The sequence below is a fragment of the Vanacampus margaritifer genome, chromosome 12 (genome assembly GCF_051991255.1).
Source record: "Vanacampus margaritifer isolate UIUO_Vmar chromosome 12, RoL_Vmar_1.0, whole genome shotgun sequence".
Lineage (NCBI taxonomy): Eukaryota > Metazoa > Chordata > Actinopteri > Syngnathiformes > Syngnathidae > Vanacampus > Vanacampus margaritifer.
The window spans coordinates 5560653-5585116 of NC_135443.1; the positions used below are offsets into that span (position 1 = coordinate 5560653).

The 24464-nt window shown below is 39.5% G+C and overlaps 1 protein-coding gene across 3 annotated transcripts in view; it reads right to left on the minus strand.

The window, feature by feature from the left end:
* Positions 1–24464, minus strand: part of LOC144061371 (protocadherin-15-like) — a 254801-nt gene that overhangs the window by 19078 nt on the left and 211259 nt on the right. For all 3 annotated transcript variants that reach the window (XM_077581760.1, XM_077581759.1, XM_077581758.1), the window contains 5 exons: positions 15856–15965; positions 13876–14016; positions 6245–6372; positions 2984–3199; positions 1637–1725 (listed from right to left, as the gene is read on the minus strand). In XM_077581760.1, coding sequence (XP_077437886.1) covers positions 1637–1725; positions 2984–3199; positions 6245–6372; positions 13876–14016; positions 15856–15965 — 684 coding nt within the window. The remainder of the gene's footprint in view (positions 1–1636; positions 1726–2983; positions 3200–6244; positions 6373–13875; positions 14017–15855; positions 15966–24464) is intronic.

A 24464-nucleotide genomic window follows, 5' to 3' on the forward strand; every position in this document is an offset into this window, starting at 1 on the left:
AACAATTAACCATTTCTGGCACGGACCATCCAGCCGATCTGGCAATGACCCTGGTGCAATTTGAGCCTTGATTATCCTTTTCAGGCAGGATGAGAGGAAGCTGCAAGCCAACGCTGATAAACGGCGTGAGCAGTCGTCAACTAATGTCGTTCTCTCCCCTCCCAACATGCGCATCTGCAGGTCTAAACGTGTTTGAGGGAGTCACGGTGAGCTCTTGAAAATCAACTATTAACACCAATTTGCCTTTCAAACAGCCTCATTAGGCCAAAACAGCGAGTCTCTGGATGTGCCAAAGGATGTTTCGCCGAATCGCTATCATTCATTAATTTGGACGGGGACAGAAGAGACTGTATTATACACTCAACTGGGTCATCGACCAAGGCCTCCGCTCGGCTGATTGATATTTATTTAAGAGCCCGGGAAGAGTTTTAGTTTGGCGAGTCGGCGTTATTATGAATCATTTTTCCAGTGACATATTTATATGCGGAATTAGGCGCCACCTTAAAACTAATAAGGCTCATATCCTTGCGGGTAGAGCTGCTGGAGAGGGTGCAATTTGTTTTTTTCTGGGGGCGGGTGGGGGGTATATCTATTCAAACAAGGAAAACAATTAACTGGAAGTCACACTGGAGGGCAAGCAAATGTTCCGGAAAATAAAATACTGATTGGTACGGGGCGGATGCGGCGATATGATGCATCTGGTGAAATGTAGTCGCCGTCCCTTTCACGCCCTTATTACGCAGTAACTTACCTTCTCGTAAAATCAGGACTGAAATGAAGTAAACACAATCATTTGAAATCATATTAACGTCATTAGTTTTACTATAATTTGGTGTCATTACTAGAGGCAACGTTAATTTACTCTGAAAGAGTTTGTTTTCGCAGAACAACCTGGCGTTAGCTATTTGCACCAACCAAGTCTCTGCTATCAAAACAGGAGTTCATAGATTCTCACATCCCAATTCAAAAATGTCAACTGTTCACATTGGTCATGTAGTTAGTGTGTCTCACAGTCTAAAAGTTCTGGGTTTGAATCCTAGCATGGGCCTTATTGTATGGTGTTAAGAACCACTGTTAAGAATTAAGGTTATAGTTAGCAATCAGGGTTAGCGTTAGCTTTCAGCTAACATCAGAGTCATCCGTTAGCTTCCACTGCGCATGCGTGAGCACAACTTTACTGCACTCTAAAAAGAGAATTGTTGAACCAACTTAAGAGTACAAATTGAATTGTTGACCACCAAAAAAAAAAAAATAGCTTCAAGTGGTTACACACGATTGAATTGAGTTAGTCCAAAGTGAATATATTAAGTTAAAGTGATTATGAGTTCTTTAAACTTAATATTTTGGATTGGAGACACTTTGGACTAACTTAATTTGATCGTGTGTTACTACCACTTGAAGCGATTTTTTAAAAGTTGATTCACAATTCAATTCATTCAATCTTAAATTGGTTCAACAATTCTCTTTTTAGAGTGTGGAGCGGATCGGTCGGTACATTGAACCTGTTTGTGCAATGCGAGCCATGATTTCAGTATATAACCGGAACAAACAGCGGTACGGTCGTAACGGGCATTCTGCGATTTCCCTAACAAAATACAAACAATCCGTCAAGAGTTGGAATCTCTAGCATCCTTACCTTATGAGTTGCTCCTTATTCTCTTCAACCAAAGTGGGCGGGACGGTCGACACAATGACTTGCATGTCCAATGCGTTGACCACAGACACCTATGATGAGCACACAGTAGAGGAGAAAAACCCCGCAAATGTCAGAAGAAGTTCCGAATATCATGCACCCTCAAATTGCCTGCTCGTAATAATGCGGTCTGTAACTGGGTGACGACCGGCCCGGGAAGTTCCCTGCCTCGCACCCAAAGTTAACTTGGATCGTCTGCAGCTCCACTAATGAGCACAAGCGCTAAAGAAAATGTACGGATGGCTGGATGGTATTAATGCCATGATGTGGTAAACCCCTTTCAAATCGAAATTAAGTGCAACAGCCTCTGGTACTCTTAAAAAAAAAAAAATAAATCTCACAGTGTACTAGTAAAATTAGGAGAATACCCTTGATGACTAACTAGCAGCGCTGTAAAGCAATCATCGCTCTCTCGCTCAATTTCCAAGCGGCAATCCCGCACGTTCCTTTCCCGCCGTCTGCTTGTTAGCCCGATGCGTCGCGCTGGAATAAAAAAAGGATGTCTGGGAAGGGAGGTGCAATGTCCCTTGTATGACCTTTCGCAGCATACACAAGGTGAAATCAGTCCAAACTACAGAACAACGCTATGCAGCCGCACAATGCTGAGATAAAAGAAAGCCAAGGTGACGTATTCTCCAAATGTCACGGATTTACAGCTAAGCAAGTTCAAACAGGGAACAATAATGTCGGCGGAACATCCACTGGCACATTGCGGTTGATCTCAAATACTAAAATAGCGAGCAAAAATAAGGATTTCGCCTTCAGGTGCCTTTGGATTGTCCCCATTTCACCCAAGAACAAAAGTTGATATTGGAATTTCTGAAATAGTTTTGATCTCAATTGATATTTATGTATGACAGAGTGGACATGTTAAGATAAAACATAACGTGATGTTGATTTTGCAACTATCCACCTTTTCCGCCTCCGCTGCAAAAAAAAAAAAAAAAATGTCACTGAAAATATCAGACGATTTCTTAAAGGTGCAGTTACCCCATGATGACAGGGTGGACAACAATTGCAGAATGTTCAGCATGATTACGCAAATCAAATATACGTGATCAAAAATAACTCATGGATGTCTGATCTGTCATAGTGGAATATCAATCGATATAAAAAGCTTTCAGAAATTCAGTCAAAAACAGTCCAAAGTCAGCTTGCTAACTGAATCTTGTTGCATAGCGAAGGTCCACCATGTGCTCATTAAATACAACATTTTCATCTGACAACCATTTTAAACTGCAGCACTATTTGTTATCACATCAAGCATTGACGACAAAAGCGGAGCCTCACCACCACGTCGGCGCTGCTGCTCAGACCCTCGCCGTAGTCGTCCGTGGCGATCACCTCAAAGCTGAAGTAAGAGCGCCGCATGTTTCGAAACATGATGGCCGACTTGATGATGCCGGTGTACGCCTCGATGACGAAGCTGTCCTGGCCTTCCGCCGTTGGCGGGATGATGAGACGGTAAGCCATGGCGCTGAAGTTCCCGGTGTCCTGGTCGCTAGCCTAAAAAAAAAAAAAAAAATAAAGAAAGAAAAAAAACAACCTCACATGCACATAAGTTTTATAAATGTTCACAATTTCTTTGAAATATTCATCCATCCATGATGGTGATTTATCTGGAAAGTTGGCTACTTAATAAAAAGTCGACAAATCAGACTAACACTACCTATTGATATTTGAAATAAACTTTTTATTGAAATTTTAATATCATTGCAGTATAATATATTTTTTTTTACTGAATTAGAATTTTGACTTCAATTTGACAATTAATTTGAATGTATTATATGTAATTGTGAATGGAATGTAAAAAATTCTGAAGTTTTTTTATTTAATAATTAAAATAATTAAATTTATTTTAATATTCGACAAAATATAAAAATGATGATTTTTAGTGGAATCATTGTCAATGAAAGGTTATTGAATTTCAATTTAAATTTTTATTGCAATAGCCTTTTTTATATATACATATATTATACAACATAAATAGTAATTCACTTGTACAAGCAAAAATAAAATCATTTTAATTGACCTAATTTTACTTAAATTTAATCTAACAATTTAGATTACATAATTTTCCTGGTAGTCTTTTTTTTATTGCCATTTTAATAGAATTTCCTATATGATGCCATTTTTTAAAATAAAACTACATTTTAAATAGCAATTTAATTAATAATTTTGAAACTGAATTTACATGCTTGCTTACACAAGGATTTGATTTTAAATGTAATAAAGTAAGTTTAAAAGTCATTTGTAATATATATTTTTTTACTGTATTTATTTTTGTTGTATTCACATTTCTTAACATTGCAAACTAAATTGCTATTTAAATACAGCGCAGCGATTGGCTGGCAACCACTTCAGGGTGTCATGAAGATGTGCCTTCTGCAAATGCTCTTACGTCTTCATGGGCACTAACTATTTTCCCCCTCTCCACATTCCATTACCTGTACTTCAAAGTTTTATAATGAGGCAAAAAGTTCAACCCCTTGGAAAGCATTAATTCTGCCGAAAAGTGATTGGAATTGAGAAGGCCAAAGAACCTCCCGGAACGGACTGCCTTCGATTTGCGAGGGGCTCGCTAATTCAATGAGCGGAAAGCGTTGTGGGGGCAGCAGTTCCGATTATTAATTCCTCGATGTCGTACAAAGATGTCTTAATCGAGGAGGGAATGCTGCATAAAAACAGGAATAATTAACAAACGTAACTTCGAGCGGTTTAAAACAAAAAAAGAACATAGCCTTCAAATGATGGGGGAGATAATTGCTTTTTTTCCCCATGCAGGTGTGGAGGCGATATATTAAGTGGCTGACGGAAGAGGAGTCGCAGCCGCGGGCGTTTGTGTCATTTCCATCTCGTGTGCTTTTACCTGGCTGCTACAGATTGCTCCATTGGGACTTCTTGTAATAGATTACTCGGAAGCCAATGTTTCCCCTTTATGATTAAATTCTCCTTATGCATTATTTCCGTCGGTCACTTAAGAATCAGAGAATAAAAAATAAAAAAAAGTACAAGACAGGATTAAATCCATCTTCAATTCCTTGGCAGCCTACACTCCATTAAGCTAGTCCATCTACTAAATGTGATGGAAAGTGAAACCGGAGAAAAAGCTCGAAGGCGCAAATTCCGAGTGGCGACTGAGCTCAAACACAGGCATCAATTCTCGGCCGTGTCGCAAGTGACACTGATGAATAGCAGCAATCTCGTCTTTTTCCCTCCCTTGCTATTGATGGAAGAGGGGAAGGCGCGAGGGGACCTCACGGAAGGCCGCAGACATGCCCGATAATAACAACCGAGGAAGGTATGCCGGGGAGAAAATGCACTACGCAAATTGGACTCATGACTCCCAAGATGAAGGGATAAATGCCGCATGATCATAGAAACAAATATGGTCCACATCTGTCTCAGCCTCAAACAGTCCAGTCTACATTGCACTAAATTCAAACATACCGTGATGACATGATTGAAGAGAATGTAAAGATGAAAAGTAAGCTACAGTAATTCACCGTTCCTTGCGGAGGATAAAGAACGTATTCCTGCTAGCATTGTTCCATTATCTGTCTACATGTGTTCCTTCTTAGTGTTCAAATATCAGTTGCCTAAAAGGTTATACTGTACCACCAATTCTGTTTGTTAGCTTGTCTATGGTATTTTGTATTGCTTGGTAGCATTAAGCTAAACTGAATTACCAAAAGCAAAGCTATGTGTTTTAACTTATTCAGTCCCAGCCATTTTCACTGAAGCAACCCCCTTCACTCCCAGCTGTTTTACTGGATTTTGACAGATTTTGTAAAGGCCGACAGAATATTGTGTTCTATTGCTATAAAAACATGGAACCTACCGAAAGAAAGATTAGACTCACTTCTCTCATCAGGAAAAAAAACAAGTATATTTCTGTTTCTGTTTTGCAGCAATTAGCATTAGAATATAGCAAAGTTTCATCATTATTCACAAACCTGGTGAAAACAGTGGGGGAAAGAGCTTGTTGCAACATGGCCCTGGTGGATCTCTTATACTCTGCTGCCACCTGCTGGCCGTTTTTTGCAATAACTATCATTGCTTTAAGCGACCTCTTTAGGTCTGAGGCTGCATCAAAGTGTGAATGTGTGCTCTAGCATTAAAAAAAAAGAGAATAAAGTATAAATACGTCTTTGGGACACTTAAAACATTTAAAATAGAACATATTTATACGTTTTTGGGAGCAAATGACTTGAAATGAATACATCTTTGTTTTAGACTCATACTTTGTAGTTTGAGTTTGGATTCTATTTTTTTTTGTGAGGTCGGTCCTGGAACTTTTCTGACACAAGCAATGTATCTGACGGGAACTTACTATTATTTAATAAACACTTCCCAGACTAGACTGTATGCACGATTGCATAAAACCTGTTTTGTGTGCCAAAGCAAACTCATTAGATGGCCAGGCATGTTTGTCCGGCCACGACATTGAAGGGAATAAAAATGAGGTGGATTTTGTTACAGGTGATGCGGGGGTGGACAGAAAAGTGCTGCAGACGGGATGAAGGAGAGGAAAGCGGATATTTCCCTCACCACTATCTTGAGAACGGAACTGAAGATCTTGCTGTCCTCGGTCACGCCGCCGATGTAGAGCTTCCTGGTGAAAACGGGATGGTGGTCGTTCTCGTCGCGGACCTCCAGGAACACCTTGGCCGTGTTGGCTGTGACCAGACAATAGCGTTGTTACTTATTATTAAAATTGCATGCAGCATAGCAGCTAAATGCTGCCTCACCATGTTTACTTTGGTTAGTCCTATTTCATTTACATGACACAATTGAAAGCAGTTATTTTTCTAAGATAAGTTATCGGTTGATTAGTGCCTCGTATCGAGACACATTGGGTTGACTTTGAACACAAGTAAGCTCTTGCTTGGGTTAAAGCTAGAAAACTTTTCATTTTCAAATGATATTCGACAGACACAGACAAAGCAAGCTTTGAAATCACTTCAATGATCCTTTTCACTCCACCAGAATTTCATCTTTTGGGGATGATTTTTTCCACATCAAAGGACGTGCACCATTTTTAATGAGATTGAATCGATCCATTCATTCTCTGTGTATAAGTTTTTTGGAGCCGAGATTCAAACCCAGAAATGTGTGGTTGATGTTCTAACCACTAGGCTACCTTCAACTTGACAGAATATCATTTTCAGGTTTAGTTTTATGGTCAGATCTCCATACGGTGGGTTTCAAACTTTTGATCCTCGCACCGATTTGAAGTCTTCTGACATCATGACACGACACATCAGTTTCTCGCTCTCCCACTGATGGGCCCGTCGAGAGCTGCCGGCCGTCACCGGCGGCTTAATAAACACGTCCCGAAACATAATCAGAACCACTGTTGATCGAACGTTACATCATTTGAACTGAAAATGGCGGTGTCACTATCATTTCGCCACGGTCGTCAGCCAGATCGCAATTTGAAATTTCGTGTCATATGGTAGCCATCTCATTACTGAGAACATTGTGTGTGGTTTGCGTTATAAACTTTTGGTCAGAAAAAAAAGTTTTTCTTTGCATGTGAAGTTATTTGATGATTATTTTAATCCAAATTTTCTTGTGAAAGAGTATAACGGCCATATTAATAAGACTGCATTAGGAAAATGCTGTAATGGAGCGGAAAAGCTGGGAAAAAAAATATACAAGTTTAAGAAAAAGTCTCAATAATATGAGAAAGGTGTGATATGATGAGAGAAAAGCATTCATTTTACACAAATCTAGTCAGAATTTGTTGTGGAAAATATATACATTTAGAAGAGAAAAGTCATAATTTTAAATAAAAAAATCTTAACATTATGAAGAAGAAAAAAGCGGTCATTGTATTTCGAATAAGTCGTAATTTTACGATAATAAAGTCAGAATAATTGAGGGGAAGCAAAGTCAAAGTTGCAAAATATATAGCTCTAATTTTACGAGTATAAAGTTGAGATGGAAAAAAAATGTCAACATTTTGCACGAATGTTGTCAGAATAAAGCCTCAAAATTTCTCGGAAAAAGTTCAGAATTTGTGATGATGAAAAATGTCATATAAAAAGTCACAATTTTAGGACTATAAATTCACAAGCATATCAGTAAAGTCATAATATCACATGAAAAAACTTTTTATATTGCAACAAATAAATTATAATTCATGAGAAAAAAAAATGGTGACATTACATGAGGAAAAAAAAACACAGTTGCAATATTACAGGGTGCAAAAGAAAAATAAAGTTGTGATAAGAGCTAAAATGCGTCATAATTTTTTACAAGAATAAAATGATATTACGTAGAAAAATATATCGGAATAATCCATGAGGGAAAAAAGAATTACAAGAATAAAGTTGAGGGGAAAAAATCAATAAAATCAAAATATTGATTATATATATATATTATATTATATATATATATATAATATTCAAATAAAGAGAATGATCAAATCATAAAGTTGCTGTATAATATTATTAACATAAACATAAATTGTTTCGGTTCAATTTCGACATCCATTCATTAAAAAGAACATTTGGCGGCACAAGTCATTGTAAATTCAGTGGTAATTTCAGCGGTATTTCTTCAGATGTTTCTTAAATCGTTGAAAAGATTCGTGGCCGCCCACAGCAAGGAGCGAGGCGAGGTGCTCTCATCTTCGTTGGAGATTGCTTCTAACGCCGCCAGCGCCAGGAGCTCGTTTGGTTTCATCCGACGCCGTTAGAGTCAATAATGAGGCCGACTTGCCTTGATCAATGGCGATATTACGCGGCGAGAAACTCAAGAGTGGCGCCCGGGTCTCCTATTGCCCCCAATAAGCACATCGGGAAATCAACAATTGAAATTCGCAGAGCAAACAGTGGGGATGTTGAGTCTCAGTGAACTCATCAAAATGATGATGAAATATTAGCGGAGGCGAGTGGGTGTGTAACTCCAATCAATCTTGGGAAAGTTTGTGCCAACTTCAACTTTCTGCTGGCCATCATTAAAAAATGCAAATGATGGAAAGAATTATGTGAAGGTCAGTTCAAATCGAGTAATACAAACACGGTGATAGTTAAGAAGTTAATTTGCCCTGTGACCAAGCTTGTTACTTAATTTACTTGTACAGCGGTGCCTCGAGATACGCTGAATTATTTCTGTCAGTCTTAAATCATCTTTCCCAATTGAAGTAAAGGGAAATGTAATGACAGTAACTCCCCCCTTACATACATTACATTCCAATACTCCTTAGGCATGTTTTCATAGCATTTATGGTACTTGTTTTTTTTTTATGTCTTTAAACACACTTTAAAAGGATAGAAAAAAAATTGGAAAATATTTATTACATTGAGAGAGAGAGAGAGAGAGAGAGAGAGAGAGAAAACAAGGGTAATAGATAAGGCAAAAATATAAGAAATTTATCTCACAATATACATAAAAAAATGAACCAACAGCAGATGCTTTCTGTAGGTGTAAAATGCAGGATGAGAGAGGATGGAGACATTCAATAATCTCCTTGTAATGTCTTCAGCAAAAATGAGGCTGCTCTTGAAATTCTTCCTGTTTTCACTCTTTTTTTTTTTCCAGTTTACAGTGTGTTTACTAGGGATGTCCCGATCCCACTTTTTTTAGACCTGAGTCTGAGTCACCTCATTTTGAATATGGGGCGATTCCAAGTCCCGATCTGATACCTCGGCATTATATTAATGAGATTTTTTTTTTTAAAAGCAAAACTACCCTAACACCTTTTATACGGTGAGTGGAGCAGTGGTTAAACTAAGTAAAATATTTAAAACCATTTTTTTTGGGGGGGGGGGGGGTTACTCAAAGGGCTATTATTAACCTGTATATTAATTTTACACGAGTGCTTTATTTTTGAGAACCTACAGTAGCTATTTTAAAGCATGCTACCTAACACAAATTGATAGGCTATGTACATAGGGGACTTTAAGGGGAGTGGCCTAGTGAATGACATCAGAAGCTGGAGTCTTGTCTTCACAGTCACAAGACATCCAAGAAACACAAAAAAGAACAATGACCAATAGCGGGAAGCCTGGCAGTTTGCTAATTAGTGCCCCAAGTTTCTTAGATGGAAAGTGTTGGCGTATCTGCCTCATCACTCAAATTTCGGCTTGCAACAGAAAAAACAAATATTTTTTAAAAATCACCTAACGCCGGCTCTCATAAATCAAGGTACAATTACATTAGAATTTACCTAAATATTTACAATAGCAAAAATCTCTCCACCTCTCCAGTCTAGGTTAGGAAAAAGAACACCGTCATATCCCATTTGTCGTCTTCTGGCATGCAAAAGTGTAAAGTCATGTTGCATCGGAGCGCAGCGAGCGCCAGGGGATTTGGACGCACACCGACTGCACATCAGATTACAGCCACAAAACCTGTGCGACAGAGAGCAAGGACCCTCGGGGAGAAAGCGCATGAGGTCCACTCACTTTCTTTCTGGCTCTCTCTTCTTCGAAACATCGACTGTTTCCAACGGCAAGATTTGCTCCGGAAATGATGCGCTATCCAGCAACACGGGATTTACTGCACACGAGAAGCTCCGCAAGGAGCTCTTCTAAGCAACAATTATTTGTCACGTAAATTTTCAGCCAAATTCGACACATGCTAATTGGTTAATTTTTCTTCTTCTTTTTTCTGGAGAGCTCAGTATTGTTCATTCGGTAATTTTACCGATTTGACATGTCATCATCATTGCTCTCTCTTTTTTTAATTTATTTTTTTATTTTGCATGTGTATGTGCATGTGTGCGTGCATGTGAGTGTGTATTCATTAGTTCACCTAAAACCTATTTAAAAAATCCCATACCGTTCACCTAAACCGAACACTTCCAGCCAGAGTCGTGAGGCCGTCAGGAGACCCGAGGAAGGACCAAAGAAAACAAAAAGGAAAGTGAAATCCAGCACCCACCGGGCCACCAACCAGAGTCCTTCACCAACCCCAGAAACATCTAAATTCCAACAATTGCTAATTGGTTAATGAAAAACGGACATTCTCATGAATTTATAAAATCCTCCGGATGTAAAAAAAGTTGAAATGTTTGAGCAAAAGAGAATGTTTTGTCATCCTATTCCCCCATTGGAATGAATGGCGGGCGACCAGGATAACTAAATCTACTTAAATGCAGTAAGACAGTGAGTACATTTTGTTTTGTTAAATTAAAGCATTTTTATGAACACTTAAGTGATTATTATTGTGGCAACATTCTAACAGTTTGCGCACACATGATTGCTTTAGAGCCTCCACTTTGATGACTTACCGTGACCGACAGCCACAGGCCAAGACATGAAGACAAGAAACTGTTTTGAAATTGTTTACTGCAATTCCCAAACAGTCTTAAACTTTCAGTGATTATTGATTTAGTGTGTATCAAAGAGAAAGCCGTCGCGTCTTGATTAGCACGTCTCGCTTCAGATGTTTTCAATGTGATGTGTTTTTCAGTTTTCCCCGAATATAGTCGAAGTACACCTAACGTGCCGAGATACCTCTTGAATCTCTACTTCTATTTGGACTAAGCCAGTTGTGGTTCAGTTTTCTCAGAGTGCCTCCTTTGAATGATCTTACTGAAAGGACGTACGGAGAAAAAAATTGCTCATTTCAACTCAGTCATTCAACAAGATGAAAGACATGTTTGCCGCCGTCTGATCACGATTGTATTAATGTGGGTGTTTGATGGCGCTTTGCCAAAAGAGGACGAAATGTCAGCGAGCACATCTCAATTGCGAGCGCCTTTGACTCTGCCAGATAAGAGACGAGTGTGCGGATCTGTGGAGCTGTTGATCTGCGGATCACGCGTCTGTAATTCCCGTGATTAGCATTTGAGAGGTGCAGCGAGGCAAAGCAACGTACAGTAGGTCATCGATTATTCAGCGGGAAAACGTTTGTTCGGAAACTTCATTCGTTATTAGCTTTCATCGGCAAACCGTGAACCGGCTTGTGGGATCCGGTTGAAATGTGGATGTCAACGAGGACGGCTTCAAGGTTTCGGCGTTCTTTTGACGATCTGATGACGGCAACGTCTACTTTGACAATTTGCGAAAAGGAAATAAACAACCCCACGAGGAGTCAAAATCCATGATTTAAATATCAAGCCGAGCTTGGAAATTAGCCAATATGTATGCATAGCGGGTGAACAAAGGCGGCAGACTGACAAGTGATCATCAAAGCTGGTTTTCAAGAAGCAGCTGCCAGAGTGGACTGGAAAAAGCTGTCAAATATGGCACGAGTCCGCCTAAACTGCTTAGTTTGAAGCAAACGGAAAGAGAACAGGTGATCATGGAGGACAGCAGATGTGTCGGGGAGGAAGTAATATGCATTTGCGTAAACTGTAACAGGTTTTCATCAAATTTGACAGGATGTCGCAGAAAAGATTATGTTTGTGTGATTGTGAGTATTCATGTAGAAGACCTGCTTTCTGGGAGGAATAAGCGGTTTAGAAAATGGATGGATGGATCATGGATGCATGGATGGATGATGGATGGATGGATGATGCATGGATGGATGATGGATGCATGGATGATGCATGGATGGATGATGGATGCATGGATGATGCATGGATCATGGATGGAGAATGGATGGATGATGGATGATGCATGGATCATAGATGGATCATGGATGGATAGATGATGGATGGATCATGGATGGATGGATGGAAGATGGATGGATGATGGATGGAAGATGGATGGATGATGGATGGATGGATGATGGATGCATGGATGATGGATGGAGAATGGATGGATAATGGATGATGCATGGATCATAGATGGATCATGGATGGATGATGGATGGAGGATGATGAATAGATGGATGATGGATCATGGATGGATGGATGGAAGATGGATGGATGGATGATGCATGGATGGATGATGCATGGATCATGGATGGATGGAGAATGGATGGATGACGCATGGATCATAGATGATCATGGATGGATGGATGGATGATGGATGGATCATGGATGGAGGATGATGAATGGATGGATGATGGATCATGGATGGATGGATGGAAGATGGATGGATGGATCATTGATGATGGATGGATGATGGATGGATGGATCATTGATCACGGATCATTGATGATGGATGGATGGAGGATGGATGGATGGACAGTCACTTTGTTCTTATGAAGTACAGTGTACCCCGCATAATTGACAGCCCCACCCAAAAAAAAAAAATCCAATTAGATAAATCTGTGGCTAGTAAATTAAACTCCTCCCCTCAGTTCAACATAGGTGCTTGGTACCAAGATGCCACCAGAGGGCAGTAAAACCCTTTTTTGCACGAGACATGGCTTTAGCCTGAGCACAAAAACAGTGAATAGGCGAGTTTTTCACCAAACAACGAATGATGGATTCCTTCCGAAAAATCCGCGAAAAGGCGAGTTTGCGAATGTTGAACAACAAATATGTGAGGCTGCAAGAAGATAAATGACCATAACAAAACAATTTTGTACTGTACATTATAGTGTAATATCGACAATTAGTAGTTTGACCAAATCATGCCCAAACAAAACGACGTTCAAATAATCGTTTTTTTTTCTTCGAACGTAGCACAACTCCGTAGATCTCATTTAAGCCAACATTAAATGATTCCTGCATTTTGGGACACTTGATCTGAAAGGACGACTGTGTTTAGAGAAGAACAATGTGAGAAGAGAAGAATATGTCCACCTGAAGTCACTGTTAAGTAAGTAAACTTACTGGGTTGTTATTGTTTTCGCTTCCTGTTTTTGTTCAATTGCTGTTGGCTGTTTTTTTGCGTGTGCGTGAACAAATAATTCATTTAGCTCTTCTGTGACTGAAGCGACTGTTAACGTTAGCTTCCCGCGCAAGTCGCCGAGGGGCTAGCTGTCGCTTGTCACTCGTGATCAAAAGATACTGCTGTGTGTTATATGACATGCATGAGCCTTTAAATACACTTTCAAGTTCAGAGTGTTCTGTTTGCAACTTAATACCTTTTTTTTTTTTTTTTTTTTAAGAGCTCAGTATTGTTCATTCGGTAATTAAAAAAAAATAATTGTTCAACTTAATACCTAATATAATTTAAAAAAATGACATCGCCATGGTGTCGAAGGTAAGGTTGAATAATTTTCTGCGTTTAGTTAACTTAAAATTCTGTGTTGTAATCTCTTTAGGTACACAGAAATCCTATGAAAGATGATTTTCAAGCCCCGCACATTCCCAAACGGCGGTTTCTTACTTTTGGAAGGCACGCGCAAGTTGGACATGACAACCAGCAGCGAGTCGGCCTGCACCCGAAGCACGTAGCTGGTCACATTTTCATAGTCCAGCGGCTTGGCGGTGAAGATGACGCCCGTTCTGTTGTTCACACGGAAATGACCTGCAAGCAAACAAGAGCGCGGCGGGGTGAGGCCAACTGAAACGGACAAAACAGAACCAGGCAAAGGCAAAAAAAAAAGAAAAAAAAAAAAGAAGAGGATCAAGGGGGAGAAAAGTGAGAAACACAAAAGTTTTGCATTCTATCTCAAAGTTATCCAAACTTTAGTCTTTAACTTTGAAATGTTAACTTTTTATAAGTATTGACTTACCTTCAAGGGAAGAAAAAACACAGGCTAATTCTAAGGAATTAGTAATGACATTATTTTTAATATACTGTGCAGGTAACACTTGAGAAGCAAATGGTAGGAACGGTTCATAATTCTCAGCGTTATACTGGATTTTGACTCATTTTTGTTTTCCATTCATGCATATGAATAAAAGGCCACTCAATTCATTTTGCCGACTCTCACTCAAGTGAAACTCTTTCCTGTTCCTCCAAAGAAACCCAACTGAAGTCACACCTGCCGGCTTGTCTGCTCTCTCAGGGACTAATTACGCGTTGCCGATTTTGCCAACGAGTGTGACAAGCAAGCAGTCGGCTTTGCAAATATGTCGCCGCTGTTTTTCGCACTCCAGGACAGACAAGGACAAACATGGCTGTGTCTGCAACTTGCTGCCGCGTTTAGTGCTGAGAGCAAGTCCGGGCCATCTGCTACTTGGCACCGGTGGCGAATCTGTATTGTGAATGCACTTTTATACATAATACAGAGTCAACAGAAACATGCTAAAATGCTATTGCTATTTTGTTGTTGTTGGCCACGATAGAAGTACTGTGGTGCTTGTTGTATGAAGTTTAAAAACTGCTGATGTCTAGTTTAACTCATTCACTTGCAGCCATTTTCACTGAAGCAACCCCCTTCGCTCTCGGTTGTTTCACTGGATTTTGACTGATTTTGCAAGGCCCCTAGAATATTGTGTTCTATTGCTATAAAAACACGATACCTACCAAACGAAAGATGAGAGTATCTTCTTTCATCAGGAAAAAATATATATTTTGTATCTGTTTCTGTTTTGCAGCAATTGCCATTAGAATATAGCAAAGTTTCATCATTATTCACAAATCTGTTTAAAACACTGGGGAAAATAGCTTTTTGCAACATAGCCCTAGTTGATCTCTTATACTCTGCTGTCACCTGCTGGCCGTTTTTGTAATAACTACCATTGCTTCAAGCATTCTCTTCAGTTCAGAGGCTGCATCAAAGCCTTCTGTATGCTCTAGCATTAAGAAACACAAAAAAACGTAAACAAATGTGCCTTTGGGAGCAAGGTAATATTTAAAATAAAACGTATTTATATCTTTTTGGGAGCAAATGAGTTAAAAATAAGGGAGCCTAATTACCAATACTGCCATTTTCAGCTGTTTAGGGCACCAAAAAATGCCAAGGAAACAGCATGAAAAAATATTTTCTGCCTAGCAAGGTGGACATTAAATTATGCCAAATTAAGGGGTGAGCATTGACTTATTTTTAAAGTGTCATTTTGATCAAAAATGGTGTGCCATATTCACTGTTTAAAAAAAGTGTTAACTAAAAAAAAAAAAAAATAAACAAACTGATTAATAATTTATATTTTACATTTTTTACAACTTAAAATACCGATTTTGTCAAGTCCTATTTGTAGTTCTGCTGACACGATATCAGGTAGAACTTGAATTTCAGATCTCCCCAGTGTGTATTAAAACACAAATCAATAGACTGCTCACTAACATATATTTCTTTCAACATTTTCCACGCCAACTATCTTTGTGGCCACACTGGCACCGAGGTATTTGAAATAAAATGTTTATGCGTCTTTTGTCACCAAGCACATTATAGCAAAGACAGCGCCAATGGAAATATACCTAAATCATTTCCTGCCACGATGGAGTAGTAGATGGTCTGGTTGATGGCGGCGGCGAGAATAGTCCCCATCGGCGTCCCCACCAGCGCCAGCTCGCTAACGGGCGGGAACCTGCGAAAACACGTGAATGCCAAGATGAATTACGGGAAGACTTTAGGGAATCGATGATGCTCCCGAAACTCCAGCAAACATCAGCGTTGGCAGGAAAAGAAGAAGAAGAAGAAAAAAAAAAAAAGATGCAGTGCAATGGACTTCAGCCTTGATTTAGGGACGAGACGTTTCAAAAAGCATCAGTGATTACGCTTGGCGCAAACATGACTTAAGGAATTCAAACTTTCTTAAGATTCATTTCCAGTAAACAGGATGCAGAATGTATTAAAAAAGTTTCACCAAAATATGTTTGTGTATTTTTTTTTTAATCTTATTTTTTGTTTTATCATATTTTTTTTTTACACATTTACATGTGAACTACTACTAAAACTATTATATATTTCTCTGAAATGATTATATCCCACTTTAGACAGATTGCAGTTCAAGTTTTATTTTTATTTTTATTATTTTGTCATTAAGTCATTTTGTCATTTTTTACAGTAGTAAAAAATGTGTAAGTTTCACATAATTTATCTTTCGATTGACTTCATAAGCACATGCATTCAAATCTTAGCATTCATCTTTTCAGCATTCCCACACAATTCCTGCAGAAATTGCAATTTGTCTAGTTATCAAAATAATCTTTTTATAATTGTATTTTACTATGACGTTCATGACATGTCAGCAATAATTATTATAATAATTCCAAAAATATACGAGTTAGCTTTGAGGCTAACACAACTAATCATCCACTAATATTATGGACAGACTATGACGGCAATATATGGTTTTAATCAATTCTATTTTCCATCATTGGATGTGACAGCACTCAGATTTATAGATTTTTCCCCCCCCATGTTTAAATCAAGAAAATGTTTTCATGTTCCATTTCATTAAAACAAAAGGGATGTCATGTCAGTCATCCATTGTTGGCAATGTAAAAGCGGGGGAAGCTCTTTCCATATGTTGTTCATGATGAAGCAGGCAGGACGGCGCCACTAAAGGGAGGGTTGTGTGCATTCCGGGCTGAATGCGTGCCATCAGTGTGATTAACACTGAAGCCAATTTTAGATTTGCCTCACAGTGAAGACGATCATTTGGGAGTTTAGTGCTGATAAATGTTGAAAAAGGTGTAATTAGCGTTATTCATGCTGCTCTGCAAGGAGCTCTGGCTGGGGGATATTTTTTCCATACGTTCTTCCAAACCTTCCTCCTCCTAAACATCCCACCTGACCGGCCTTTTATCGCTGCATCTGCTCCATGCTAATGTTTTTCTTTCCTGGCTGCAACTCCTTGGAGAGAACGGGCAGCCTCCGTAGTCAACGCAAAGTGCTTTTGTTGCAATAACTGAACAATAATTTATGTTTTCCCCAAAGTGAGTCGTGTGCTGTAAAAAGAAAAAAAAATACATGTTCATTTATGTATTACTGGTAAGAGGAAAGCTCTGCGTGAACTTGAAATTATTTTTTTTGTTTTACGTTTTCATGAAATTTAACTAGGAGTGCACCATTGGTTTGGATCGGTATCAGTGTTCGACTGATCCCTTAAAATAAAATCTCATCCGTCTCCGCAGACTTGTGAAAAATTCAGCCACTGAGATGACTAATAGGCTTTTCATTTTTATTTGAACAGTTAAAACAACCTTTTTGTATTATTTCACAGATTTGCCACATATAAATGTAGCCATTAGTAGCATATTTATTTGGAAAAAAGTCCCTGCCTTTGGTAAACCAGCCAGGACACCTCGTAACAACAGATTAGTTCAGTTAGCGGGTATTAGCTTCGCGTGTTGTCACATCTTTTATGGAATACAAGTATACTTCTGTATAAATACAACAACATACATATTTCCACACATAAAAGTAGCTTTGAGTAGCATTTTTATTTTAGAATAAATTCCCTTCCATTGGTGGACCAACCAGCACACCAATCAGAATAGTTCAGTTAGCCATTAGTGGATATTAGCTTAGCTTCCTTATCACATCTATTATGGAATCTAAGTTTACTTCTGTTAAAAAAAAAAGTAAAAAAAAAGAACAGCAAGATACACATTTTCACATATAAAAGTAGCTTTGAGTAGCATTTTTATTTTAGAATAAATTCCCTACCATTGGTAGACCAGCCAGGACACCAACACATTAGTTCAGTTAGCCATTAGCGGATATTAGCTTAGCTTCTTTATCACATTTTTTTTTTAATGGAATCTAATTCTGTAAAACAGCAAGAACAGCAAGATACACACTTCTACATATAAAAGTAGCTTTTACTAATACTTTATTATAATTATTATTTTAGAATAGAATTCCAGCCAGAACACTTCATAACACATATTTGCTCAGTCATCCATCCTAGTATAAACTTGGGGGGTGTTTTAATGATCCGACAATGTTTGAAGACGTAGCAGCATCGATGCTAATGCCACTCTGGACACCTATCATGACAAGTTAGCGTTAGCATCTTTGCTATTGTTACCGTTCAAAACTGTGCTTTGTTTAAACCGTAATGCTTATTTCAAGACAATAACATTGATTAGTCCCGTAAGCATCAAATGGCTTCTTTCATTCATTAGCGCTTAGCATCATTAGCCTCGGATCTACACTGTGTACTGCTGTCATCAATTTGTCGATTACACTTCCAAACTGTAGGAAAAGATGGGGGGGAAAAAACACTGCCATTTTTTATGTTGCCTCATGTACATAAAAAGTGTCACAATTTCAATTAAAAACACCAGCATCAAAATCAATCTCTATGGGTCAAATGTTTAAAATTGCTGGCGAGTGTACATTTAATCACAGTCATGTCCGGGCTTATTTCCGACAGCATCATGTCAAGGCAACATTAATAAAGCGACTCCCATCATCACTGAGGAGCACGTCGCCACTTCCTGTCCCTGGACGCCAACCCAAGCGGCAATTATTCAACGACGGGGCCCGATGGTGCACCGAGCGGGAAATGGAAGTCATTTATATTACCCAAACAGCACATTATTCACATGCCAATAGCAGTGCACTTTATCACGCGAGCACATCAATATCAATCATTCGGCAGCGATGGGGTGATCCGAACTGTCCGCCGTATGATTCCTCCGGGCCTCTCATATTCGTGTCCTTGTTGGGTGTTTGTCTCTATGAAGATGCGGGATAGATTGTTTTCTAACTTTGTGATGACTTTCTTTACCTTTTTTTTGTTATGAAAACTTTGCGCCCGGTAAACACGTCGCGGCTGTTCCACCTGTCAACTGTCTAAAAGATTACGTTTTGTACTCGATATCATTTATTTCCCCCTCTTTTAACACTCGTGTGCCTTTTCCTTATGCACTGTACTCCTTTCAGTAGGAAATTGGTTTCCTGTGAAGCCTTGCATAACTGCCTAAGCTGTAAAATACTAATCAGCCCTGAAGGCAAACTCGAGATGACTCACGCTTCATCATTATTCATTTAGTGTAATGTGTTGGTTAAGTATGGGAAAACATGAGACGTATTTTTTTCAACAATTTAAACAAAACATACAAACTTAACAGCACTAATCTTTCTTTTGGTACGTTCCATGTTTTTAGAGCAATACAACACAATATTCTATATATATATCCGATATAATATATCTGGGAGCGAAGGGGGTTGCTTCATTGAAAATGGCTGCCAGTGAATGAGTTAAACATCACTGTTAAAAATGCATTTCTTTTTTTTTTCCTGGAGAGCTCAGTATTGTTCATTCGGTAATTTTATCGATTTGACATGTCATCATTCTTGCTCTCTTTGTTTTTTTATTATTATTTTTTAATTATTTTTTTTAAATGCATTTCTCATGAAGTATTGGCAGAACTGGTTGTCAATATTTTATCAAGCGGTGTTATTGGCATCTGTTGAATGTAACTAATAAAGCAACTTGTAATCTGCAGTAATGTAGTTACTTTAAAAAACAAGTAATGCAGCTAATTTATTTTTTCAAGGTAACTGTAACAATGGGTTGCCACATTCGGGTTCTAAGAACTCATTTGCCCAATTATGGGTGAATAAACCATGCATGGGAGAGTTATTATGTAAATTAGCCAACTGTCATATAACTGGGCGGAAATGCAGCCAGCCTCACAAACAGACTATTATCAGAAATAGACAGAAACAAAAGATTACTCGGACGGTTAATTTCACACTTGAAGGGTGGACGGACGCTCCAACTATTTGTATACAGGCAATTGAAAAGTCAATTCCCCACCATATGTTGCATCAGAAACTTTTCAACGATATCGATATCGTTTGAACGGCAGAACGGAAACGTATGCCCGAGATGAGAAGACGAGTCGCGAATCAGTCAGAGTAGCACAACAAGGTGTCAGAGCGAGACAACGTGATGGGCTGAAATCAGCACTCAAGTCACACGCGCGCAAGATTACGCCGCCGCCGCCGCCGCTCTATTTATGGCACCTGTAATTTGTGTGTGTGGTGAGCGGCAGCAATCATATCAGCTGTGTTTGATTACACACCTCTGCGGCTAAAAGTCGAGTCTCGCTATTAGGTGACACGCAGGAAAAAAACACTCCTTTTTAATTTGAACCCCAAAACACACAAATATTGTTTTTTTTTTTTATACTTAGTCAAGTAACTTCACCGTGTTTAATTGCCTCGTTAACGTCGTCGAGCTGCGGTGCTAAAAATAGAACGGTGACGTTAACGGCCCTCGGAGATGCTAATTATAGCTCTTATGCATACAGTAATTTCTGGACTATAAGGCGCACCTGACTATAAGCCGGCTAGCTAAATTTGGGGAATACTCGAGTTTGTTACACATATAAACCGCACCTGAATGTAAGCCGCAGGTGTTTGTGCACTGGTATGTAAGGCTTTCTTTTCCATAATGAGAGCGCAAATTGTCTCGCTCTGGTTCTGTCTCTCCTAATGTATTTGGGCTCACTTGGTTTGTTTTGCTGTGCCTGACCGTCTTGCGCTTCCTTTATAGTGCGCCCCCTTGTGATCTGATGGATAAGCCGCACCTTTGTATTAGCCGCAGGGTCGAATGCAAGTGAAAAAAAAGTGGCGGCTTATAGTCCAGAATATACTGTACTACATTATATTTGTAATGAACGGAAAACGTGAAACAGGAAACGGAAATACAGAGCAGCCTTCCAAATTAAAAGCATGGATTTCAAAGCAAGATATAATAAAAAATTTTAAGACCGATACCGATAATCATGCTTAGTTACGTACTCTTTTGGTGATGATGATACTTTGACTTGGCGAATGATTGGTACTTTGGTTGTGTCCAAATTTGCACAGTCTAGCGTAGAGAAAAAAAAGAAAAAAAAGACACATTTTCCAGACTATTTACTTATAACATAATTCACCAGGAATGAGCGTGTAACACACTCAAGTCCAAGAATCTCAGGCCACATTATGTATTGAGTTGAAGGTGCTCACTTTCGATCCGTCTTTGACAAAGCGGGGTGGCGGCTAAGTGACAATTAAATCGTTTTTTACTGGCTGCTACCTGATTGATCGGAACTAAAAATAGCTGCAGTCGGCAAAGCGCACCGGGGACGCGCATCTGAGGAGAACGTCAGCCTCACTCAAATGTCACACGCTGCGTTTCCTTTGGACGTAAAAACATTATCCCAGGCTTGGGAGCTCTCCTGCTTCTTGTTTTTGAAGGCAGCAAAAAGTAAATTGGTTTAAAGTACGGAGCTTTAACAAAGGCCGAGATTAGACCAGCGGCCGCCGTGCTCGTTTTAGATTGCTCGGCTAGTGAGCGGATGACGACCACGTTCCCACAATCCCTCTCTGGGAGGCGTTCTCATCATTGCAGCAATATCATCTTTGGTGCGAGGGGTGCTGACCAAATTACCCCCCCCCCCCCATATCCTATTCTTTGACAGGATATGAGAAGCCGTGTACAGCGAGCACATTGCAGGGCCTTCGTGTGCTGCCACTGTCAGGACGAGTCAGAGCTGTTATCAAGGCCTGACAAAGTCGTTCTGTTGTGGGGGGTGGGGGTGGGGGGGGGGGTCTCTAAGCTGCCGAGAAATACCAAGAGACGGACGGGTCCAGGTAGAAAGATTACTATAAAGATGTTCCATATATGACAAAAGGGATGAGAAAAAGCATTGCTTTTAACTGGACAGATTAAAGCATTTGTGCCAAAAAGTGATCTGATCTACACTCAAATGAACAACAACGACACAGTAGAAAAATATTATTCTGTTCAAATATTTCCTCAACAGCAATGCACAGAACCGTGCAGCCATTTAAAAAAAAAAAGATTTTTTTTTTGTTTTTTTTAAACCCCAGCTATTTAAGGATTCAACATTGTATCAACTGATTGATTGAGATTGCTTTTGCCGGCCAGAATTCACGGGGGCAAATACATTTTTAATGGCATGAAATTGCAAAGCAAATAGTTTTGATAAAGTGTTTATTTTACCAGAAACTTTTTTTTTTTTCTGTTTCCAGAATAAAGTCAGAATATTCCCAGTGAAATTATCCTAATTGGTTATTACCTAAAAAATATATATAAAGAAAGAAAACATTTAAAAAAAAATGTGTAAACATGTTTTTGGGAGGGAAGGACAAACTATTTTAAAACATATTTAAACGTTTTTTTGCGATTGAATTACTTTTAAAAAATGAACTCTGAAAGCTAATTTTTGGGGGACATTCCTATTCTTACCTATGTGTTGTTTTGAAATGAAACCAAACATTATTGTAAAATTCTGTGACTAACACAAGATCCCAAATCAAGGTGGAGTATTATACAGGACTGTTAATAAGAAACAAAACATTTTTTCCACATTGTTTAGACATTTTCCAGCACCTAAGTAGTACCTATGTGGTTGTTTAAAAAAAATAGAACCATCAGATTTATAGCACATTTTCATACACAAAGGAACTCAATATGCTTCACTTACTGTAATTAAAAGTACACCATTTAAAAGCAGATACAGAGTTAAAAAGAGTTTAAAGCAAGTAAAACAATGTGGTTGTTAAAATGACTAAAGGGCTAGAAAAAGATTTTCAAAAACATGATTTTAAGTATACTTTAAAAGACCTTAATCATAGCTATGGGGATAGAGCATAATTTTGAATCTGGAATTAAAAGCGTTTACACTTTATTGGTATGTTTGGAGTCACTCTGATAATAACGAAAGAAAAAAATTATTCATAAGGTTGATTTTTTTTTTTTTTGCTTTTTTTGCGGGGGTATTACACATGGGATTTTACAGTAGCAGTTTTTGCGACAGGGCGGTCTGTTGGATTTGGTGGGGCACGTCCCAACATGCCCCTAAAACACTCAACATTTGGCACGACTGCAATTCCAACGGCGGATTCAGCTTTGCAATATGACTGTGCAAGACTTAAGTCACTTTTCATTCCTTTCATATTCAAATGAGTAATAAAAAAATAAGCCACACACACACACACTCGCTCGCTATGGCGGGGGGAGAGGCAAGACATGTCTACAGGCGGCGGCAGAGAGTCCTGGTGTCAACACGACACGCCACGAGAAGCGCGGGCGGCACACAGGTGTCAGCCAGCGCGCCAGCCTCGGGCCCGATGGCGGCGTGACGCTTACGAGACGAGGCAGAGGCGTACAAACCTCGCCATGTGCCACAGGGGGGGGGGGGGGGGTGACTGTGACTGTGTCAACCCTCTCTGCTCCACATCGTCGTGAACGTGCACATATGGTCTTGCTAATGCAATCCGGCACGTTGAAGTAATTAGCGTGAGAAGTAGGATATTTTAATGTCTGCTGGGGCTGCATAGGTGTTAAAGAGTTTGTAGTTATGGGAGCCTGCCACAGTGTTAGCACGTACACACACTCCCGCCATTGAAAGAATTCCAGCTCGTTCAATCAAAACTGTTAGCAGCGTGGAGAGGAGGAAGGAGGGAGGAAGGGAAAGGTACTGTATGCTTCCACACTGCCTGCTCTCTAGGATGACTACATTTTGGGGATTTCTGCATGATACATACATGAAAACAATGTACAATACACACTCAGTATAGCGCTGCGCATTGAGTTCAAGTTCGTGGAGCGACGGGCCATACCGGGGTATCCCCCCCCGAGATACGGCCCCGGGAAATCCCCAAATTTGACCCAGGATCGATGGTACCTACGGCGGGTAAAAATCCGGCATGTGTCCCCCCTCTATCTCTGGAGCGGTAGGTCGTACAGTGACGGGCCATACACCGTTGGAAAAATTGTAAAAAATCGGCCGGGGGTCGATGTTTGGATCGATGGGAAGATGGGGATTCACCCTAGGCCTGCTGGAGCCATTTCCTGGAAGTCCTACAGAATCCGGGAAAATGTTCAAAATTCACCAGGTGGGGATGGAGCCGCCCTCGGGTGCGAGGGAGTTTGGTACGGCCCCCTGGAGGTATCCCCGGGTTCTCCGGGAGGACCTGCAGGAATCGTGAAAATGGCAACTCATTCACTGAAACCCCCCCCCCCCCCCCCCCAATCTATCTTTTGACTTCTATAGCCGTCGTTGGCAGCGAATAAATTCATAAAAAACATCACTAATATTGTATATCA